The sequence below is a fragment of the Plectropomus leopardus genome, chromosome 20 (assembly GCF_008729295.1).
Source record: "Plectropomus leopardus isolate mb chromosome 20, YSFRI_Pleo_2.0, whole genome shotgun sequence".
NCBI classification, from domain to species: domain Eukaryota; kingdom Metazoa; phylum Chordata; class Actinopteri; order Perciformes; family Serranidae; genus Plectropomus; species Plectropomus leopardus.
This window is the reverse complement of record NC_056482.1, coordinates 26284948-26307002: the sequence shown is the minus strand read 5'-3', so window position 1 is coordinate 26307002 and position 22055 is coordinate 26284948. Positions and strand designations below refer to the sequence as shown.

Genomic DNA, 22055 nt, shown 5'->3' with positions numbered 1-22055 from the left:
ATTTCCACTAGGTGACCTGTCACAGTCAATGTAGCTGCTGATCAAAAAAAAAGAAACTCGACTTAGCATGTAGTATATTAAAAATAATTCATTTTTCATGTTTGTTTATTTTTTTTTTCATCTAAAAACATTGTGGCATCATGAGGAAAACTGGCATTTAAAGCATTGAAATTCTGAAAATCAGTGAATATTTGATATCTATAGTTAGGACTGATGTCTGCTAAAAAAAAAACAACAACAAACCGAACGAAAGTAGAACATCAACATATTCAATATTTTTTATAGCCTAATTTTGAAAAGTGCATTTTGTGTGCAGAGTATTTGATACTGCACAAAAAATAATAATGTATAAACCGACACTGACATATCGCAGTCTGTGATGATAAAAAAACTGCTTTGCACGAAGTACATCAAAAATGATGCATTTTTTGTGTTTCTTTCCATTAAAAACATTGTGATATCGTGACAAAAAACTGGCATTTAAAGTTGTTTTTAATAGAAAATAGATTCAGTTTGATGTCTGATATTGGGCTGCAAACGTCTGCTCTCTGCAGAGATATTGCATCAGACCGGCGGGAGCTGGCCAAACTTGGCATCACACACATCCTCAACTGTGCCCAGAGCAAGTGGCGCGGCGGAGCCGAGTATTACGCCGGCATGAACATCACCTACCACGGCATCGAGGCTCACGACTCGCCCACCTTCGACATGAGCGTCAACTTCTATCCTGCTGCTGAGTTCATCCACAAAGCCCTCACGAGCGGAGGTTCGTCACACTTCTGGACACATGAAGCTGCTGCTCTGCGGCCAAGAAGAGAAAGTTCAGATATTTTAAAGAGGGGCTGTACGAGGTGCTTATTCACAGACTAATGAAGGATTATTTTAGGACAGAGTATCACATACAGTAGATTTCTGACATGGAAACAAAGCAATCTACTGCAGTGGAGGGGTCAGTAACATATTTAGGCTGCCGAATTTAAAAAAAGTCAGTTTAAGTGTATGCTACATAACATGCTTTTGGAAGGGATGATTTTGTTTTCTTTAAAAAAAGTGATTTTTTTCTTTCGATTTAATTTTTTGTCAATTTTTTTGAAAAATTTTGATATTTGTTTTTATTTTTGTGATTTTTTTTTACTTTTTTCATTAATTTTTTTGGTAATTATAATTTAAAAAAAAACAACTATTTTTTTTCTTTTTTTTCTGTGACTTTAAAAAATAAAATGCAGATTTTTTTTTCTTAAAACATTTTTTTGTGATTTTTTTAAATGGCATCGATTGTTTTTCTTGAAAACTTTTTGGTGATTATTTTCTTTAAACATTTTGTGGTTTTTTTTCTTTTAAATTTTTTGGCGAGTTTCTTTTCATTTAAAAGGGGAGGATAAAAAAAGCCATCCCCCTCCTCTAATTAATTTTTAAAAAAAAATTATAATTACATTTAATTTAATTATCCCTTTAAAAATGTATGATTTCAAATAGCAAAACTGTGTGTGTGTGTGTGTGTGTGTGTGTGTGTGTGTGTGTGTGTAGGTAAGGTGCTGGTCCACTGCACTGTGGGAGTGAGCCGCTCAGCCACGCTGGTTCTGGCGTACCTGATGATCAGACAGAACCTGACGCTGGTGGAGGCCATCAAAACAGTCAAGGACCACCGCGGCGTCACGCCCAACCGGGGTTTCCTCCGCCAGCTCAACGGCCTGGACGGCATCCTGAGGGAGAGCCGTAAGACGTCGCCGCAGAGCTGAAAACACACACACACACACACACACACACACAACCTGAGGTAGCAGCTAAACTGGTGACACTGGGGGAGGTAACGGGACCAAGTAAGGAGCAGCTGGTGGGTTTTTGACACTGTGGCAGCAGGTGATAGCAGAATTTGATATCAATTCATTTTTATTTCTTATTTATTTGATATTGTTGTTTATTTGTGTTTGAGATTTTGAAACAACGCGGATTGCTAAAATCCGAGTAAAATGCTCTCCCTCTACTTTTTAATCAAATTTCAAACCACTCCTTTTGACTTAAACCTGATATTTTGCCACCAGTTCACCTCCAGAAAAAAACTCAGTTAAAGTTACTAATACGTCAGTATTTTTCAACCTGGACTTTTAGTTTTGTTTGAGTCACCTTTGACTCAAGTGTGTTTTATGATGGTGGGTTTAATGATAGCAATTATGGTCTGTTACTAGTTTAACACTTTAAAATCTGAGCAAATATGGGAGAAGGCGACAAGCTTCCTAACAAGACATGGGCCAAAAGTCTAGCTAAAATTTTGTTAAAAAAAAAAATTACGAGAAATTTACCTGAAAATAAACAAAGAGTAAAAACAGAATCATGACTTAAAAAGTGCTAAAAATAATAAAAGATTTTTTTTTTTTTAATTTTCCCCTAACATTTTTCCCTAGATTTTTTTGTTTTTAGTTTGATTTTTTAAAATCTAAATTTTCATTTGTTTGTTTTTTAAATCTAAATTGTTTTTTGGGGTTGTTTTTTTTTTTGCAATTTTTGAAAAATTTATTATCAAAGTGCTCATGGTCTTTTTTTCCACCATGTTTGTTTTTTAAATCACACCAGTCTGCTCAGGTTTCAAAGTTTCAAACCAAGCCCTCTCGCTCAAAAGGTAAAATCAATTTTAAAAAAGTTAATTTTAGTTAAGTTACTCATAAAGTGAGTAAAACAGCGTGCAGGGTTCAGTGACAGACAGCTAAGTGGTTAAATGTAGAGAAAACAACACTGAAAGTATTACCAGTAAAATCATGAGTGCTGTTATTTTCTGAATTATTATTATAATTATTATCTGCAGTTTGAGCTCAGAAACTGGCATTCGAGGAGCTCCGTGCTTGATTTTTTTGGGCGATACCGTCTTTTGTAATCCAAACGAAGGGTTAAACCTGTGATCTCAGCCCTCAGAAAGAAGACCGTAGTTTGCAGGTCTTCCCTCGACGTACTTTTTCTACATTCAGCAAGTGTCATTAAGTGCTCTGAATCAAGTCACACACTAGTCGTAGTCCAGGTCCAAACCAGCACAGTTATGTAGCCTGTCGATTATCGTGATTATTGTCACAATAACTGTTACCCGTGACCAGTTTGTGAATATGCAGTATTACAGTACGATTTCTGTTCCAAGTTCAGTGTATTGTTTCAATCTGATGTATTTCAAATAATCACAGTCCTTGATTTTTCTATTTTTATTATATATCTTGTGCGTTACGATGTTGAATTCATCTCGTAGACTGAAGCCCATTTGGACGAGGTGATAATACAGGAGGAGGTGGAGGAATGAAATATTCACAAGTGTCCTCAGTGACAGAAATTGAGTCAAAAATGTCAAAACAAAGTATTTTTTAGATTCAATGTGACTTACATATAATTTTCTTTGATGTCCATCCAGAATAAACGTCCATTAATGTGCATAGAAATCATAGCGGGGAAAAAAAATCAAAATTTGGATGAGAATGAAAAGTTTTGTTTAACTCACTTTAACCATCAAATAAATGCAGGCTTTTACTGTAACAGATAAAACCAGGTGAAAACACGACTTCACTTCTACTCTTTCTGTGTCATAATTCAGTCAAATCTGAACATACAGACATGAAACATATTTTTAGATTCAGTGTGACTAACTTTATCTGCACAGAAATAATGGGGATAAAAGTGCATCAGAACTTGCATGAGAATTTGTACATTTTTTAAAAAGTTTTCTTGGATATTAAAGTAAACCATCAGTTTAACTCATTGCTCTGAAGGCCTTTTAAGCATAATATTTTTAAACAAGATACAGTCTGTAATAGAATATAATGGAAATTAGGACAAAGCCAGGCAAAGACACTGTCTGAGGTGAATTTGAGTCCCAAATTGCACTCTTTCCCGCAGTCATAACTCATTTGAACACACAGACGTGAAACACATATTTTTTGATTCGGTGTGACTTACATATTTTGAAGATGTTGTTATCTTTGATGTCCATCCAGAATAAACGCCCAGAAATCTGCATATAAATCAGAGGACAAAAAGTGAATCAGAACATGCATTTAAGTTTTCTCCAGTATCAAAGTAATTAAATGATTAAAAGAAAATTTCTGCACATCCATAGGTACACTGCAAACAGGAACTAATAATGGCTAATTATGCATACATGTAGTAGTGCCAGTACGCCAAAATATAAACTAATATGGCTCAAAAGAGAATACCCAGCTCTCGCTCTCCTGATGGTTGTAAAATCGTCGTACAAATTGGCTTTAATTGGCCAATTTATCAAATTAGTGAAAATGTTTATGCTATTCCATTTTCACCATAAAAGCAAAGAAAAAATATATAAGAACGAGCAGAAAAGACTCAAAGACCCACTTTAAAGTGAAAAAAAAGATGCTCGAGGTGGGATTTAAACTACAGGAGGACAAACACTTCACTAGAAGACGGTCAAATTTCAGTAAAAACTCCTCCTGCCTCCCGCAGAGACATAAATCCAGTCCAAATGGTGCTTCAGCCTCTACAGGAGGCTGTAAAATGACTTCAGTCTGGTGTATCACTTCACCTTTACAGTGACTGTTAGCTGTCCACAGCTGTCCTCTGAGTGATCGTTTAAAATGCCAGCAAAAGGAGCATTTAGAGCAGACGCGCAGTGGAAGACCATAACCACAAATGTGCCATTGCAAAAGCTACCAACTGCCCGGATGTCAGGAGAGCGCTCGGCGTTCAAAGTCCGCTCTGTCGTCCTGGTGTCAATACGTGAGGCTCGTCGTTCTCATGCTAAAGAAAAAAAACAACAGAAGATCCGATGCTGAAATTCAAACCAGCCCTCAGAAAATCCTCGTGTGTGTTTTTAATGATTACCTCAAACATGTTTTTGCGTGACTCGTGGTCTTCGTCTGTGCTGTTTTAACATCACCGTGACGACGTGCAGCTGAAGGGTTAAAGGCGAGCGAATTTCTTTAGCTCATGTGCAGAAAATTGTAAATAAAAAGCAGATTTGTGGATTTGTACAGTCTGTGGAGATTTAAAGGTATAGTTTGATTTTTTTTAAGAATCTCATTGACGTTTGAGAGTTTGGTGAAAAGATAAAAAACTCTAAGTTTGGATCTGAGGAGGTGATTAGCTTAGCTTAGCATAAAGACTGGAAGCAGAGGGAAACAGCTAGCATGGCTCAGACCAAACCACTGAAGTGACTTATTATTTTTAACTTTGTGACAAATCTGGCCTCCGATGAGATGCCTGTACTTTCAGTATCCATAAGGTGTCAGAGTGCATAAAACAACATTTTAAAAAAGTGCCAATGGAGGATCCCCCACACCCCCGACAGAGGTCCTAGCTAAGACCCTAATGTCCGAAACACAACAAACATCCTGAAATCTTAGAAATGTTATTAAATCCAATAAATTTGATAAAATCCTAGAAATGTCCTAAAACTCGAGAAACATCATAAAATCCAAGATATTTCCTAAAACCATAACATATCCTAAAATTTTCCTATAAATGTCTATAAATCCTAAAATGTCCTAAAATCTACTAATCTACTAAAATTTACTAAAATCCTAAAAACTTTCCAAAAATACGAGATGTTCCACAATCTTATAAATGCGTTTAAGTCCTACAAATTACCTAAAATCCTAGAAATGTCTTTTAATACTAAAATTCTATAATTGTTCTAAAATCTAAGAAATGTCCTAAAATCCAAGAAACATTCTAAAATCATTGAATTGTCCTAACATTTGAGAAATGTCCTAAAATCATTGAAAGGTCCTATAATCTGAGAAATGTCCTAAAATAGTAGAGACATCCTAAAATCCTATAATTGTTCTAAAATCTAAGACATGTCCTAAAATCCAATAAATATTCTAAAATCCTAAAATGTCCTAAGAGCTGAGAAATGTCCTAAAATCCTTGAATTGTTCTATAATCTGAGAAATGTCTTAAAATCCTAGAAATTTACTAAAATCCTAGGAATGTCTCTAAAATACTAGAGATGTTCTACAAGCTGAGAAACGCACTTAACTCCTACAAATTTCTGAAAATCCTAAAATGCCTTAAAATCCTTGAATCGTTTTTAAGTCCTATAATTGTCCTAAAATCCTAGAACCTTTCTAAATTCCTAAAATGTCCTAAAATCTGAGAAATGTACTAAAATCTAAGAAATGTCCTAAAATCCTGGAAACGTGTATCGGGCTGCTGCGACTGGCCCCTGGCCTTCAGTCATTTTTGCAAAAGTGGCCCCCAAAACAAAGCACGCTGAGTCTCCGAGGACACGTTAAAGCAGACCACGTTTCTGCACAGACATGCGAGCGGCATCAATCTTCTCATCAAACTCTCTCAAAGATTCAAATATTTCCCTAAAAACTAAAAACTCAAACTATTCCTTTGAAAAGAGTTTGGTATTGTGGCCTTGGAAAGCACTATTGTTTGTTACGTTACCGTTTGTTTGCATTATGTGTTAAATTGATACCATTTGTAGCTGGCGACTTGGGGACCAATATTTGACCCAAGGGGCCACATCAGACCCTTAAGGCCCTAAACTGCATAAAAAATATTTTAATGAGATCTTGGATATTTCAAATTGGCCTATTTTGTATAATATTAGAATTGTGATGTTACTCCCAAAGTCCAGAATAAACTGACGAAACTCCTCGTGTTACATTTTGGGTAAAAAAAAAAAAAACGTTCTTTGTTACGACTCTTAAATAAAACGATGTCCTGGTGCAGAATCTGCCTTTTTATTTAAAGCTTTTCAGTTTAAACACAGAGGAAACAATCAAATAAATTCTACCCGAGGATATTTTCCCGACGGGTCCTCTCGAACCGTCTTTACCTTTGCTGTATTGGATCTGTGTGTTTTGTATTTGTGGTTTTTCTGTGCCGTGATTGGTCGTCGGTCTCGACTCCCGTTTCTATCTTTGTTTTCTTACAGAGACCTTTCTATAGGAAAACTTGAATTCTTTTGGATTTATTTTTGTATCACTCTCTTTGAGGTTCACTGGAGGAGAAACTGGCAAACGAGATGTTGATGCCTTAATCTGTGTACTCCGAGGTGGTTTTTAAACTTTTCTTTCTATGTTTTTATTGTGAATTACACGGAGCGTTGATTGATAACTTTGTTTTGATAAATTCTGTACTTAATCAGAAATAAAAAAAAAAAATCTCAGAGCTGTTGTATTGTAATTTGTATTAAATAAAAGATTTATACTTTTACTCTACATCTCTCAGGTAAATACTGCACTGCACTTAATAATAATAATGATAATAATAAATGTTATCTGTATAGCAGCTTCACATAAGAAATGCAGCCCAACGTGCTTTACAAGAAAAAAAATGCACCAAGTGCTTCACATAAAAAGACATAGCAGACAAAAATACATAATAAGACCAGCATGTAAAAATAAAATAAAATCAGAACAGAAAGCACAGAACGCATCTTCACGTGGATAAAACCCAAATGAAAATACTGGTAAAGAGATGAAATAAAGATAAAAAATTAAATGCACAGGGGCATCTAGTGGCTTAGTGGATTGAGCAGGCACCCCATGTATAATGGCACTGCTGTGCCACAGCAGTCGCGGGTTCGAGTCCAGCTCGCAGCCCTCTGCTGCATGTCGCCCCCCCCCCCCCCCCCCCCCCCCCCCCCCCCCCCTCCACACCGCTGATCTGTCCCCAACTAACAAAGGCAAAAATGCCAAAAAAAATCTTTAAAATAAAAAAATTGAACACACAGAAGTACTTCATAAGATGGAAAATAAAATATGAGCCCACTGACTTTTATTAATAAAAATAGAGCGTATAAAACGCATACAAATCATGGAAAATACAACATTTAAAGAGGTGCAACAGTATGTATGTCTGAAGCAAAATGAAGATTTAAACACTAGGGAAAAGCTTAATTTTGCAATTACACACTATTTTATTTACATTTTTTCTTAAATCATTTTTCAGGTAATTTCTTGTACTTTACAAAATTCTTGCTTTTGTTTGGGTCATTTTTCCCCAAGGGGCTCATTGCCTTCTTTCTGAAAGAAATCAAAGCAATTTGCTCAGGTTTGAAAGGGTTAAACATCTACACCAGGAAAACAAACACTGATGCAGCTGTAAGATTACTAAAAAAAAAAAAATAAATAAAAAAAACACCAGCTAAAACACATATCCCTGACTGTGATAATAAATTCACTTTTTAAAAAAAATAATTTTTCAATTTTTTTTAAATCTAAAAACAGTGGCATCATGACAAAAACCTGGCATTTAAAGGGTTATAATTCTTTAAAATTTATAAATATTTGGTATTAGGACTTGTATTTGTTAAAAAAAAAAAAAAAAATTATATATGTAAATAAATGAATAGTAGAAAATCATATGAATGCAAATTTTTTTTATTGCTTGATTTAGATTTTTTGTGTGTGTGCAGCAGAGCGATACGAGTGTGTGTCATATTAAAGCAGGGTTAATGACAGGACAGTCACAAGCTGAGCTTTGGATTTGCTTTATTTACCCCATCAGCGTCGTTTCAGATTTCGGTTCATTAGTGCGGTCCTTAGAGGACGGTTTCGGAGGTACAAAATATTCTTAAATCTGACAGAACGGGCCGAGCTCACGGCGCTTTACTGCCTTACAGCTGACCACAGTCCGCAATGGTGACCACTTGTGAAGTAGTGCCTGATTGGCTACCAACGGCCTCCATCGCATCGACAACATCAGTGCCCTCCACGACTTTGCCGAACACCACGTGCTTCCCGTCCAGCCTGCAGAGGACAAATATCTGAAACCACCCGAGACAGTATTTGTGAGTGAAGCAGGAAAAGGTTTAAAGCGGCACTCACCATTTAGTCACTGCTGTGCAGATGAAGAACTGGGAGCCGTTGGTGTTGGCGCCGGCGTTCGCCATGGACAGAACGTACTTGTTTGTGTGCTTCAGCGTGAAGTTCTCATCTTTAAACTTCTCGCCATAGATGGATTTACCTCCGGTTCCGTTGCCCTTGGTAAAGTCGCCGCCCTAAAACCACAAAAAGCAAAGACTCAGTCGACTGTGCAGCACATGGCAGCAGCTCCGCTTAAATCGGAGCGTTAAAAAACACCTGTACCTGGCACATGAACTCAGGGATGATTCGGTGAAACGAAGACTTCTTGTAGCCAAAACCCTTCTCTCCGGTGCACAAAGCTCTGAAGTTTTCTGGAAAATAAGGACGTCACTTTATTAAAATGGTTCATATTAAAAGTAAAAAGCACCATTGTTTTAGCGCAGAGGCCTCGAACCGGCAGACAGGCGGCCGAATACTTTTTCATCATCTGCATCAATAATTTATCGACCTCTTTACCCGTCTGACTGCTCTGCAATGCTGCTGATAAGAGATGACAGGCCCCGGACACGTGCACGGCTTTGTAGACATTTGGCATCTCTCTGTGGTCGTTTGCATCTTTTCGTAGTCACTTTGTGCAATTTTGTCGTCATTTTGCATCTTTGAAGTCTCTGTAGTCATTTTGAAGTCTTTTTTACGCATTTGGCATTTCTTTAGTCTGTTTTTTTGTTTGTTTTTTTGAGTAGTTTGTGTTTCTTTGCATCTTTCAGAGTCTTCGTAGTCATTTTGCATCTCTTCGTAGTCAGTTAGCATCTTTGAATGTCTTTGTGTCTGCCGTGTCTGTAGTAGCTCTGCATCTTTGTGGTGGAGACGGCTGCTTCAGCGATGCATTTGAGCCATTAGAAAATCAGTTTATGACTAAAAATGGTTATGAGACACAAAAAGTCATTAATGCAGGTTTTCTGTTTGCATGAAGCACCAATATTGTTGTAAATCAAACGTAAATCTCAGGAAATTTCAAGCAAACAAAGAGATCTTTCTGCTCACTGTCTCTTCCTGCTACTTATTAATCATGGCAGCACTCCTTATAACTGTTAACACCCACTTTTGGCGCCGAAACTCGTTATTCAGGCTGTCACTTCCCGCCTGAACGACAGCCTCGCCCCATATTCACAACACACAGTCTCAGGTGAAGCCTCTCAGCCAATCACAGACCCGCTCGCGTGGAAAAACCCCAGAGCAGCCTCGTGCATGCAGGAAAACATGAGAAACTTTAGTGCAGAAACTGCACACATGTCAAATCTTACCTGCAGTCTTTGGGACCACATCAGAGCGCAGCTGCGAAACACAACACGGATTTAAAACACGGTCATAAAACCTTCACACATTCACCACAGCTTAAAAACCTTAAATAAAAGCTCCTTTTCTGTCTTACCTCCATCACAATCCTGCCTGCTGGCTTCCCGCCGATGGTGATGTCAAAGTAAACTCTGGGTAACGCCATGTTTCACTGCGGAGAGACGACGATCCGACGGAGAAACGCACCTGAGTGACCGACGCCTCACGCGCACTTTATCTCTTCACAGGTGTTCCCACGTGCCGCTGTGCATAGGTGACAGCCAATCACAGCCGAGCTTCTTCTCAGACGCACGAATGGGCCAATAGGAGTGAAGGAGGGCGGGGCTACCTGTGCAGCGCTGCAGGTAGATAAATCCGCAGGCGGAGTCACAACCAGACAGCCAGGTTTGAGGAAATGAGCGGAGTGGGAACTCTCGTGTACAAACGTGTCTGAAGCTGAGGTTCAGCGGCGGTTTTAGGTTTGGAAATGTGTCCAGGTGTGAAGGGAGAGTTGCCATAATTTCTCTTGAAAGGCTTGTTTTATGAATATAATGCGCTTCGTCTTGCACTGCTCTTTTTAAAAATTTAATTCCACTGTTGTTTTTGTTTTTTTCTTTTGCTTTTTAACTTTTGTTTTCCTGAGTTGCTTTTATTTTTTTCTTTTTTGATGTTTTTTTTTTCTTTTTTTATATGTGCTGTTTTTATATTTTAGATTATATATAAGTGCTATATAAATACTAAAAAATAAATCAACAAAACAGAAACATATAAAGAATGAGAGAATAAAAATATTACAAGTGAAAATTAAGAGAATTTAAAAAAAAAAATCATCTAAGCCATCACTGAATTAAGTTTTTGACAACACATCACTGATGTGACTGTAGTGACCTCTACTGGTGAACATATCAACTGCAACCATAGAAACATTTAAACTTTATTGTTGTTTTGAACCAAAAACATTAACCCTTAAGAGACTGTTTGGTGCATTTTACACACTTTTCATTCTTCATTGTCTGATAATTGTGTGTGTGTGTGTGTTCATGCATGTGTCCTAAATGTAGTCCAGATTGTGTATTTGAGTGTAATCAGTGAATTTGCAGCTCAGCTCCTACAATAAGTCTAAAATACACTGTGGAAACTAAATAGTTACATTCAGACTGTTCAGGTCCAAAAATGCTCCATTGAAACCCATTCAAACTGACATTTTTGATCCCACAGCCATCAGAGCAGAAAAACAGGACTTGTATTTTATTTTATTTGGTATATGGAGAAAATACATGCTATTATAAAATAAATAGGTGAACTGTCACAATCAAAGTTGCTGCTAATCATTGACAAATCACAGGCTGTGATCATAAAAAAATAAAATCAACTTAGCATGTAGTATATTAAAATTTTATATATTGAAAAACCTGCCATTTAAAGGGTTAAAATTCTGAAAATTATTCAATTATTTCTAAATCTAAAAACATGACATCATGACAAAAACCTTGCATTTAAAGTTTACAATTAAAAAAATAAATGAATATTTGCTATTTATGATTAAGACTAATGGTTAAAAATGAACTAAAAGGAAAGTAGAAAATGATTTTTTTTTATTTGATTTTTTTCTTCTTTAAACTTGATTTTAAAAAGTGCATTTTGAGCTCAAAGCAGTTGGAGTGTGTGATATTAAAGCGAGCCATAAGGGTCACGTTCTGATGCGATCTGTGAACGAGAGGACGAACACAAAGCAAGCTTTCAGTTTGTTTTATTTACACCATCAGCATCGTTTTATTCTGATTTTTGTTAACAAAGAAGGGTACAAAGAGGTTACAAAATATAACAGAATGAATATCAACACTGCAGACAAACGTCTTTTAGAGGACAAAGTCGGGTGTTTTCCTACTGATGCTGCAGATACACACCGTTTTTAAATATTCGGCGGGACGTGGAGGATTTCTGACAGGAACAGGCTGAACTGGAGCAGCTTTTGTCGCCCTATTTCAGCTCGCCACATTCGGCAATGACGACCTTGGCTTTGGGAGTGCCGCTCTTTGTGCCTTGCTTCTCCATCGCCTTGACAACATCAGTGCCCTCCACAACACTGCCGAACACCACGTGCTTCCCGTTGAGCCTGCAGAGCAGAGAGCTCGATTAGTATGTGAGACGCACATCGGAAACTGGACCTGGATGCTTCAGCGCGGCTCAAAGCGGAGCTCACCAGTCAGTGTTGGCGGTGCAGATGAAGAACTGGGAGCCGTTGGTGTTGGCGCCGGCGTTGGCCATGGACAGAGTGCCCAGGCCTGCGTGCTTCAGCGTGAAGTTCTCATCCGCAAACTTCTCGCCATAGATGGATTTACCTCCGGTTCCATCGTGGTTGGTAAAGTCCCCGCCCTGAGAAAAAAATAAATACATTTAAAATAAAACAAAAAAAAAAACAAGATGAATTTTCCTGGTATTTTTGAGATTTTTTTTTACAATTTTTAATCTGTATAAAATGGTTTATTTATCATATTTTTTTTAAAGTTTTGATTCTCTCTGTATTACATTTTTTTAAACATTAATTCTTCCTATTTTTTTAATTTTTTTTTTTTTTTAAAGATTATTTTTTGGGGATTTTCCCTTTATTGAAAGGACAGCTGTAGATTCATGTGGGAGAGAGAGAGGAGGAATGACACGCAGCAAAGGACCACAGCTGGGAATCGAACCGCTGCAAAGGCCTCGGCATGTGGGACACACACTCTAGCAGGTGAACTAGAGGTCGCCCATTATTATGTTTTTTTTAAGTTTTCTTAGTTCTGAAATCCAGAAGGCCTCAGGACCCCATCCAGTTTTGGTGAATCAAAAAGGGGGTCAGGAGCCCCAGGTTGGGAACTAGTGGTCCAGGACGACGGTGTACGTAGCTTTCAGGAAAATTTCGAGCATCAAACACAAATTTCCTGCATTTTTGTGCATTTTTATGCACACATTTGTGCCTTTTCTGCATCAATCTGTGGTTTAAACGTCTTTAATTTTTGCTGCTTTCATGTTTCTTTTTTCAGGGGGACAAATGCACGGGTGTGTCTCCTGCATCTGCACCCAGAGAAACAAAACAAACCAAAAAAATCCCCACAGGCGATCAAAACACAAGAAAACAGGACTTCACTGTACCTGACACATGAATTTAGGGATGAGGCGGTGAAACGTGGAGCCCTTGTACCCAAAACCTTTCTCTCCGGTGCACAAAGCTCGGAAATTTTCTGCAAAATAAAAACATGTCACTTCATAAGAATAAGAAATATATGTAATATCTAGGTAAAAAGCACCATCACTGGCAGCTCTGTTGAACACTATTTTTCGCCCTGCTTGCATCAGTTTTAAGCTGCGTGGTTTTAAAGCTTTTTGGTTGTTTTGAGCCACTTTGTGGTCGTTTTGGATCTTTATGTCATTTTAAATGTTTTGTTTAGTATCTCCTTGCAGTTGCTCTACGTCTCTCTGCAGTTATTTTGAGTCTTCTTGTGTCTGGTTGCGTCTCTCTGGTGTCATTTATGTCTCTTTGCAGTTATTTTAAATGTTTTTGTGGTTGTTTAGCATCTGCTCGTGGTTTTTTTGCATCTTTACAGTTGTTTTACGTCTCTTCGTGGTTGCTTTATGTACATTTATAGTTGTTTTCAGTCTCTTTTTGGTCGTTTGCATCGTTTTTTGGGGTTGTTTTGCACCTTTTTGTGTTTGCTTAGCATCACTTTGCAGTTGCTTTAAGTCTCCTTGTGGTCGTTCGTGTCTCTCTGTAGTCATTTGCTTCGATATGGGATTTATTTTCCAACAGCCAAAGGTGAGAGAGTAATTTACAGTGTTGACTCTGTAAAATAACAGTAGGACGCTGATAACATCTGACATCTGCAGCTGTGTAACTGTGGAGATTACTAAATGCACAAAGGACGCATATAGGCCATTTTTTCTGCACCATCTGAGTAGAAACGAGGTCAGATCACTAATAATGGCAAAGTGGGACAAAAGTCAGCCGCAGTCACTGATGCATCAGGACGGTTTTCATGTTGGGACAAAGAAAACAGTGTAAGTCTGCATTTTCCTTTTTCTTCATCCTCCCTTTCATATTAATCACAGCAGTGACTGCACCTAGCAGCATATCACTGTTTACACTTTCAGCTCCGAAAACAGCTCTTCAGGCTTTATTAACCCTTAACTGACCGTTTGGTGCATTTTACACTTTTCTTTCTTCATTTTTTTGATAATTGTGTGTGTGTTGATGCATGTGTCCTAAATGTAGTCCAGATTGTGTATTTGAGTGTAATCAGTGAATTTGCAGCTCAGCTCCTACAATAAGTCTAAAATACACTGTGGAAACTAAATAGTTACATTCAGACTGTTCAGGTCCAAAAATGCTCCATTGAAACCCATTCAAACTGACATTTTTGATCCCACAGCCATCAGAGCAGAAAAACAGGACTTGTATTATTTCTGGGTGTCATTCTGGGGCTTTTGACTCTGAATTTGTCTTTTTGACTATTTACCACCTGATGAGGTCATTTTGACCATATTTGGCATATGGAGGAAATACATGCAATTATAAAATACACACTAGGTGCACTGTCACAATCAAAGCTGTAGTTAATCACTGACAAATCTCAGACTGTGATCATAAAAAAATATAATTAAATAAAATCAACTTAGCATGTAGTATATTAGAATAATATATACTGAAAAACCTGACATTTAAAGGGTTAAAATTCTGAAAATTAATGAATATTTGATATTTATGATTAGCACTGATGTTGGCATAAAACATAACTGTCTAAAAATCAATGTCACTGCTAATCATTGACATATGTCAGGCTGTGATAATCCAAAAATAAATCTACTCTGCATGTGGTGTTTGAATTTTTTTAGCAGCATAATGACAAAAACCTGACAATTAAAGGGATAAAATTCTGAAAATTAATGAATATTTGATATTTATGATTAGCACTGAAAAGCGTATTTTTCATGCAGAGCGATGCGAGTGTGTGTGTGATATTAACGTGGGCCCTGAAGGGTTAATCGGTGGTGTCACACTCTGAGTCAGCCACAGTCTCCTCCATAAACAGATCCACTCTCAGCTGCAGATTAATGGGGACGCATAGTTTCCTCAACAACACATGAATCCATATTGGGAGTCTGGAAAAAGCCGCAGCAGCTTCACAGTCAGAGATCATACCTGCAGTTTTTGGGACCACATCAGCCCGAAGCTGCAAAACACGAAAGGTTTCAGTGAGTAAAAAAGACGCTGCAGAAGTGGAGGACACACAATGCATAGACAGGAAAATTAAACTTTTAATCCTTAAATAAACTTTAACAAACCTTTAAATTTAAAGAAAAAATATCCAGAAACTATATTTAAAATTATCATAATTATGTATTTAAAATTATTTTATGGAAAACTATGAAGTTGTAGGCACTTTTTCCTGGTTATTTATTTGTTTCGTCTCATTTTAACTTTTTTTGTCTTTTGCATCCTAATTTCAGGTAATTTTCTTCAGCTTTTTACAATGCCAAGAAAGATATATTTTCTGTCATGATCATAGACCTATTTTCACATTTACTTTACAGAATTATTATCACTTTTAAGCACTTTTACTTATTTATTTTCTTGCTCGATTGCTTGCTTTGTTTGTTTGTTTTCTCCTTTTTTGGCCATTTTTCAGGTTATTTTCTTTGTATTTTTTTTTACATTGTGCAGAAAACAATTTTTTAAAAATAATTATCATAATTTAAAAAAAAATATTTTCCAGAATTATTATATTTATTTAAAAACTTTTACCAGTTCATTTGTTTTCTTGTTTATTTTCCCTTTCTTTCAACTATTTTTCAGGTCATTTTCTAACACTTTTCACATTTCACTCTTTTTTACAGTTTTATAGTTGGTATATCATTTTATTATTTTTGTTGTTCACATTTTTATCATATATTTATATTTTGTGCCGTTATGCTTTCATTTACCTGTTATGTATTATTTAGAGTATTGTATTTATCTATTTGCAGGTTGTAAATATACGAAGGGGCGTGTCACCTACGTATATACTCGAGGACATTTTGTGCTTATGGATGTGCTTCCTTATTGACAAATGTCACAATACATTTTCTTGATCTAAATCTAAATTATTCAAATGTCGTGTTTTGACCAATCAGCAGCTCATAACCCAAACATATTTAATAAAATAATTCAAATATATAATAAGAAAATGCAAGATTTCCATGCACGAGGAGCTGAAAACAGTGTATATTTGGCATTTTTTGTTTGAATTGTTATCTAAACGGTTGATTAACTTTCTGAATCATGATTTTATCTGTGTTAGGCCGACATGCAGAAATGAAACACCTAAAATCAGCTGCAGGCAGAGATTTGCAGCCTGAGCTGCACGTTTGACCCGCAGCGTTTGTTAAATCAGCTGCAGCTGTTGGGCGTTTCCGGCGGGTTGCCATCTCTGCAGGACACACTTTTAATCACATTTTTAATTTAATTGCTGTTTTCTGTACTCGTGCAATTAATCTCACCACGCCAGGATATAAATAAATAAATATGCACGCAAAACGCTGTCAAAATGGAAGCCCAGCAGCTGCACGAGACAAGCTGACGCTCTGCAAAATGTCTGTCAGCTTCCGGCCGTTTTGGAAATCTCACACCTGAAGATTTTAAACCTCAATTAACTTTTAAAAAATAAAGACATGTTTTAAAAAGGGGCAACATTTAAAGTGCGCTGTTCTCACCTCCATCACGATCCTGCCGGCGTTGGCTCCATCGATGGTGATGTCAAAGAAAACTCGCGGGTTTCCCATGTTTATGAGCGCGCGTGCGGTTTGGAAATGATGAGAAAATGCGCCCGATGCGTCCAGCAGCGCGTGAGATGCTCTGGATCTATTTAGGTCTTTATTTCTGAAGCGGTGTGAGCCGCTGATGTAAAGGCAGCCGACAGCCAATCACAGCCACGCCCGCTTCTGACAGACACCAGAGGGGACCAATAGGAGCGCAGAGGAGGCGGGGTCAGACGCTGGTGACCCGTATATCAGTTTCTGATGAGAAAAAACAGATAAATTACTGTAATATCACACATGATTTACACTAAAAGATGTGTTTGACTATTATGAAGATACAAGTAATAAATATTTTAATTATGTTTTTTTTATTTTAGTGGCCAAATTTTTTATCCACAAACAAAAAATGTATGTTCACACTCCTTTTTCTATCTTTCTTCTCTCTTATAAATAACAAAAAAAGCAACACATTTTTAGATTACTACAAAAACTTATTTGGTAAAACCCCTGATGTGATATGAATATGCATTATTTTTATTTCTGCCCGTGTCCTTTTAAAATAAATTGGTTTATGCATTGATATATATATATTTTACTAATTATTATCTTCTTATTTGTGTTCTCATGTATGTTTGTGTTCTTGTTTGTCTGATTTACTTTGTACATTTTTTTGTTAAATAAAGCTGTGGGAGAAAAGTTTTTAAAAAAACACTTGTGTGCTAAAAATGTTTAGTTAAACTCATCCGAAATATCTGGTGAGGTTCAATGATTTTAAGCAAATTATTCAAATCTGGAAATATTTGTTCCGAAGCACCAAAATGGTTAGAAACGTGCTTTAAAAAGTATCCAAATCAGAGGTGGAATAAGAGCCGAGATCCTTTAACCCTTTGAAACTTTGAGTAAATTGACTTATTTTCTTTCAAAAATATGGAAAGAAAGAAACTGAAGAAATTTCCCCAAAATTAGCACAACATGAGTAAAAGGTATTAGTAAAAAGTTTAGTAGTTAGTCGTTACATGTTTATGTTTTAGTTCTCTGCGTAGTTTTTCGGTGGCTTTTAAGTTCCAAAATATGGATTTTTTTAATTTATTTTTTTAGCAACCTGCTATTGTTTTAACAGCTTTTCAGCCCAAAATGTGTGTATTTTTCAATGAAAGTCAGATATCTCTATGGCCGATATCGGTTTATAAAAAGTATTATATGTGAGAGGAAAAATATGTATTTTTGATTTTGTGAACTGTCCCTTTAAATATTTCTGAACCGGCCGGTTAACGAATATCAGAGCTTCCAAAAACAAATTATTTTTGTCAAATAAAGTGATTTTTAATTCAGATTCTGAGATTCAGGAAAGGGACGAGGAAACTGTAGGTACAATGACGATTATGATTAAAAAATAAATAGAAAATAATGGCAATTACAATGTGTTACAAAATATGTGGAATAGTTTACATATTAAAAAACTTCTTTTTTTTTTTTTTTACTAGCAAATTTGCAGTTAAATAGTCCACAATTTCCAAATATAACATCACTGTGTTGCTCAATTTGCAAAGAACATAATTTCTCCTTCTTGCCTTGCTGGACCACAAAGGGTTAAATCATCCATAGAAAAAAACCGCCAGCTTTTAAAAAGTGGTATTAAGAATAATCCTTCCTGTGCGTCTTTTAACCGCATGACTCAGCTGGCGGTTTGGCGCCACACATGCATCCGTATGACCTTTTTTACAATTGCTTTATAATTTTCTAACATACAGTATGTATACAGTGCCAACAATGATCCATTATCCAACTAAATAACATTAAAATTACCATGATTAACGATTCATTTGATACACACACGTTCTCTAATGAAAACAGCTGATTATACAGTACATAAACCCGCGTCAAGATGGGTTATACATGACTTTAAAACATACTAATAGCTTTCAAATGGCAGAAAATGCCACGACACACAGCATTTACAGTATGCTCGGAGAAAAACAAAAAACCTCCAGAGAGGGAGAAACCAACAGAGGGAGAGATGAGTTTTTATATATTTCACAGTGCTGAAGGACGTCAGAGATGCAGTGAACCTCAGCGCGCTCCAAACTTCATGTCGTAAAATTAAAAAAAGTCTATTGTACATCGTTTTCCTCACGCGAGGTCACTCTGTTTTCTTTTGCTCCGTCGTCACGGAGACACAAAAGTGTGACCGCTGCCCTTATCTTACATCATCACGCGTTAAAGTCGGGTGATTATTTATAATTTTCTTTTTGTTCGTGACGGGGTTCATTTTCACCCAGAAATTTCCACGACTTTGAGGCAAATTTTAAAGATTCTCTGAAACGACCATCGATACTCGTGATCGGTTATTTTTCTTTACAATATAGTAGCTTTTTTAGACTATTTTTTAAAATAAATATTATTTAAAAAACACTGAATTCAGAAAACAAAATTGGCATTTTTTAAGGAGATCATGCCTGAAAAATTTGGATGTATTCTATTAAAAAATGGCATTTTTTCCCTTAAAATTTTTTGGGTGATATTTAAGGAAAACATGCCTTCAGAATCAGCTAATTTTCTTTAAATATATCTTTTTTCAAAAGAAAACATGCCTTCCAAACCCACATTTTCTTTTAAAAAACTGTTTCTTTCCTTTAAAATATTTGGTGGAAAAAAAAAAGGTTGAGCTTTTTTTGTGATTTTTAGAGAAAACACGCCTTCCAAATCATCTTGGTTTTTTTAAAATAAAAAATGCCTTTTTTCCTTTAAAATATTTGGTGAATTTTTTCTTTAAAATTCTTTTTGAGTGGTTTTAAAAGAAAAAAGAAATCACTGTTGAAACCTTAAATTTCTCTAAAAACCACCAAAACACGGCACCATTTATCACAGCCGAAAACCGGAAAAAACGAAATATCTTTGTATTTTCACATTTCTGATGGTCCTTAAACACACGATGTGTTATTAAAAAGGTTTGTTTAAAAATTTATTTTAAAAATTATGGTATATTTAGTTTTCAGGAAATTCTGAATTTTCAAGTCTCCTGGATTTTTTCAGGTTTTTCGTGACCTTACGAACCCCGTAATAAATCCCCTAAAAAGACCAAAACCAATTTCAGAAACAGCGTCGTGCTGCCTCAAATGTGGATTAATCCGCCGCTGAAAATAGTCCCTAAAAAATGCACTATTTCCTGTTTCTTTGATAAAAGAGAAAATTACCTATTTAAAAAATAAAAGTATTAACTGTGTTGAGAGACGGACTGACACATTTTTGGTTTTGGTTTTTTCACGGGAGTCACTGACAAAAAGAAAAATATAAACATCACGAGCCTTAGTCTTTACTGCAGCGGTTCGCAGACTGAGAGCTCGTAGGTCGGGGGGCTTTACGGCCGTTTAAAATATTACAAAAAAGAATCTCACAACTCTGGAAACTTAAACGGGAAAATCGGCCACATTTTGTCGGATCAGAGTGCAAAAAATTCTTCAGTTTGTGCTTTTTTGAGCGAGAAAATTGAGTTTTCTGCGTTCAGTGCCGCGGCTGCAAACATCTTCCTCCCTGATCTTCCTGCACAGACCGACGTGAGAGGAGCACGCACGCCTCGTCGTCCAATCAAATCAGCCGTTAGGACGTTCCAATAAAAAACACAGAATAAAACCGATTTTGTCGCTGATGTTCACTCAGAGCTGAGGCGACGTGCCGCTCTTCCTGCAGCTAAAGGCGGGTTTCCTTTAAAGATTTGTGCAAAATTTAAACGCTATTTTTGAAATGTCGCTAAAATTGACATTGCAAGATTTTTTCCTCTGGCGATAACGTTACAGTAACCATGGCGATGGATGTTCAAAACATTAGCAGCTTTATTTCTGTAGAGCGGTGAAGGGATGACGTTTTTTTTTTTAAATGTTTTTTACGGCAAATAGGAAGTCAGCATCGCACTGGTTCCCTCGTCAAAAACCTTCTGGGATTTTCGATTATCGCCAAAAATAATAATCTGTGACGAATGCAAGTTTATGATACTTTTGTTTTGTTCAGCGTGATAACCTTCGCAGATGAACGTCTGCGAGTTTTGAACCGTAAATTAAGCAAAAAGCTGTCGCTACAAAAAACGCACAACATCGAGGTCGCACGACTTCACGTCACCACCCGAATCTTCCGCTTCTGATTTCCTTCAGCGCTGAATTTTCTGCTAAACTGTGACGTGATCGAGCTCGTGATCGCGGCTACGTCGGGTCAAAAAGTTTTTTTTGCAAAATACGTCTTTTTTTGAATCGCCTGAAATTCCACCTCATGTGAGTAAAAACTTTTTTAGCGATAAATTGGAGTTTTTTAAATTTGCGCAATTTGAGCGTTAATAGAAACCCGCGTTGTGTCACCGTCACTTTAAAATGACGCCGCTGGATGCAGGAAGAACCGAATCTGCAGCTCAACTTTCTCGGTCAATAAAGCACGAACTGACGAGCTTCAATAATCACATAAACCGTCAACATTTGGCTAAAATCCACGTAAAAGGCGGCGAATTTCCCGTTAACACGATGATAATCTTATATTTCGATCTCGAGGTAAACAGCAGAGAAAATAATCGAGCAGGAATGTGTGCGTGCAAAAGGTCGCCACGACTGAAAAAAAAGGAGTTTGTGAACCACTGATTTAACGTGTCCGTTAACGCCTCGTGAACACGCCTCAGCTCCCATCATCCTCTGCTTCATCTGATACACCTGTGACGTAAATACTGCAGATCGGATCCTTCAGGCTTTGTGCTATAGTTTAAACGCTGGTCTGCAGAGTCGGTGTCTGCGGTTTCTTCATCGTCCACAGCGTTCCCGCCTCTTCCTCCATAACCGCGCGGGATGAATGTCAGCAGGACGCTTCAGAAAGACAAAGATACACACACACACACACACACACACACACACACACACACACACACAGGAGAGGAAGAGGAGGACGCCGACGGAGACGCTGCTGTCTTCAACCAATGAGGGCGGGGCTACAGCGAGCGGAGGAGCTGGAAGGTGAGCGAACACGCGGCGGCGGTCAGTTGTTCTCGAACAGAGACAGCAGGTCATCGCTGCTGTTGTTCGGGAGGTCGGGGGGGCCGAGGTACGACAGCAGCTCGTCAGGGTTGGTCAGCTCAGGAAGAAGCTTTAACGACACACAGAGAGAGTATAAATACACGTAACCACACTCAGAGAGAGTATAAAT

General features: G+C 37.1%; 3 protein-coding genes across 3 annotated transcripts; 1 reads left to right on the top strand and 2 right to left on the bottom strand.

The window, feature by feature from the left end:
* Positions 1 to 516: 516 nt before the first annotated feature.
* On the top strand, positions 517 to 2338 carry LOC121959442 (dual specificity protein phosphatase 26). The gene is made up of 2 exons (XM_042508712.1): positions 517 to 766; positions 1528 to 2338. Exons 1-2 carry the CDS (start codon positions 517 to 519, stop codon positions 1737 to 1739), a joined length of 462 nt encoding a protein of 153 aa, XP_042364646.1. The 3' UTR covers positions 1740 to 2338.
* Positions 2339 to 8442: 6104 nt separating this feature from the next.
* Positions 8443 to 10337, bottom strand: LOC121959837 (peptidyl-prolyl cis-trans isomerase-like). The gene is made up of 5 exons (XM_042509349.1): positions 10207 to 10337; positions 10079 to 10109; positions 9057 to 9145; positions 8796 to 8968; positions 8443 to 8717 (listed from the first exon to the last, which is right to left on the bottom strand). Exons 1-5 carry the CDS (start codon positions 10273 to 10275, stop codon positions 8585 to 8587), a joined length of 495 nt encoding a protein of 164 aa, XP_042365283.1. The 5' UTR covers positions 10276 to 10337; the 3' UTR covers positions 8443 to 8584.
* Positions 10338 to 11842: 1505 nt separating this feature from the next.
* On the bottom strand, positions 11843 to 17041 carry LOC121959706 (peptidyl-prolyl cis-trans isomerase-like). Its single transcript, XM_042509166.1, has 5 exons — positions 16836 to 17041; positions 15286 to 15316; positions 13242 to 13330; positions 12313 to 12485; positions 11843 to 12225 (listed from the first exon to the last, which is right to left on the bottom strand). The coding sequence occupies exons 1-5, from the start codon at positions 16902 to 16904 to the stop codon at positions 12090 to 12092; spliced, it is 498 nt and encodes a 165-aa protein (XP_042365100.1). The 5' UTR covers positions 16905 to 17041; the 3' UTR covers positions 11843 to 12089.
* Between the last annotated feature and the right edge of the window lie 5014 nt (positions 17042 to 22055).

Excerpts from the sequence above, each read along its gene's own strand:
- LOC121959442 (XM_042508712.1), top strand. The coding sequence starts at position 517 with ATGTCTGATATTGGGCTGCAAACGTCTGCTCTCTGCAGAGATATTGCA. Across the intron at positions 767-1,527 it reads CAAAGCCCTCACGAGCGGAG|GTAAGGTGCTGGTCCACTGC; the intron begins GTTCGTCACACT and ends GTGTGTGTGTAG.
- LOC121959706 (XM_042509166.1), bottom strand. The coding sequence starts at position 16,904 with ATGGGAAACCCGCGAGTTTTCTTTGACATCACCATCGATGGAGCCAAC. Across the intron at positions 12,486-13,241 it reads TCCCTAAATTCATGTGTCAG|GGCGGGGACTTTACCAACCA; the intron begins GTACAGTGAAGT and ends TTTTTTTCTCAG. Across the intron at positions 12,226-12,312 it reads TGCACCGCCAACACTGACTG|GCTCAACGGGAAGCACGTGG; the intron begins GTGAGCTCCGCT and ends TCTGCTCTGCAG.
- LOC121959837 (XM_042509349.1), bottom strand. The coding sequence starts at position 10,275 with ATGGCGTTACCCAGAGTTTACTTTGACATCACCATCGGCGGGAAGCCA. Across the intron at positions 8,969-9,056 it reads TCCCTGAGTTCATGTGCCAG|GGCGGCGACTTTACCAAGGG; the intron begins GTACAGGTGTTT and ends TTGTGGTTTTAG. Across the intron at positions 8,718-8,795 it reads TGCACAGCAGTGACTAAATG|GCTGGACGGGAAGCACGTGG; the intron begins GTGAGTGCCGCT and ends TGTCCTCTGCAG.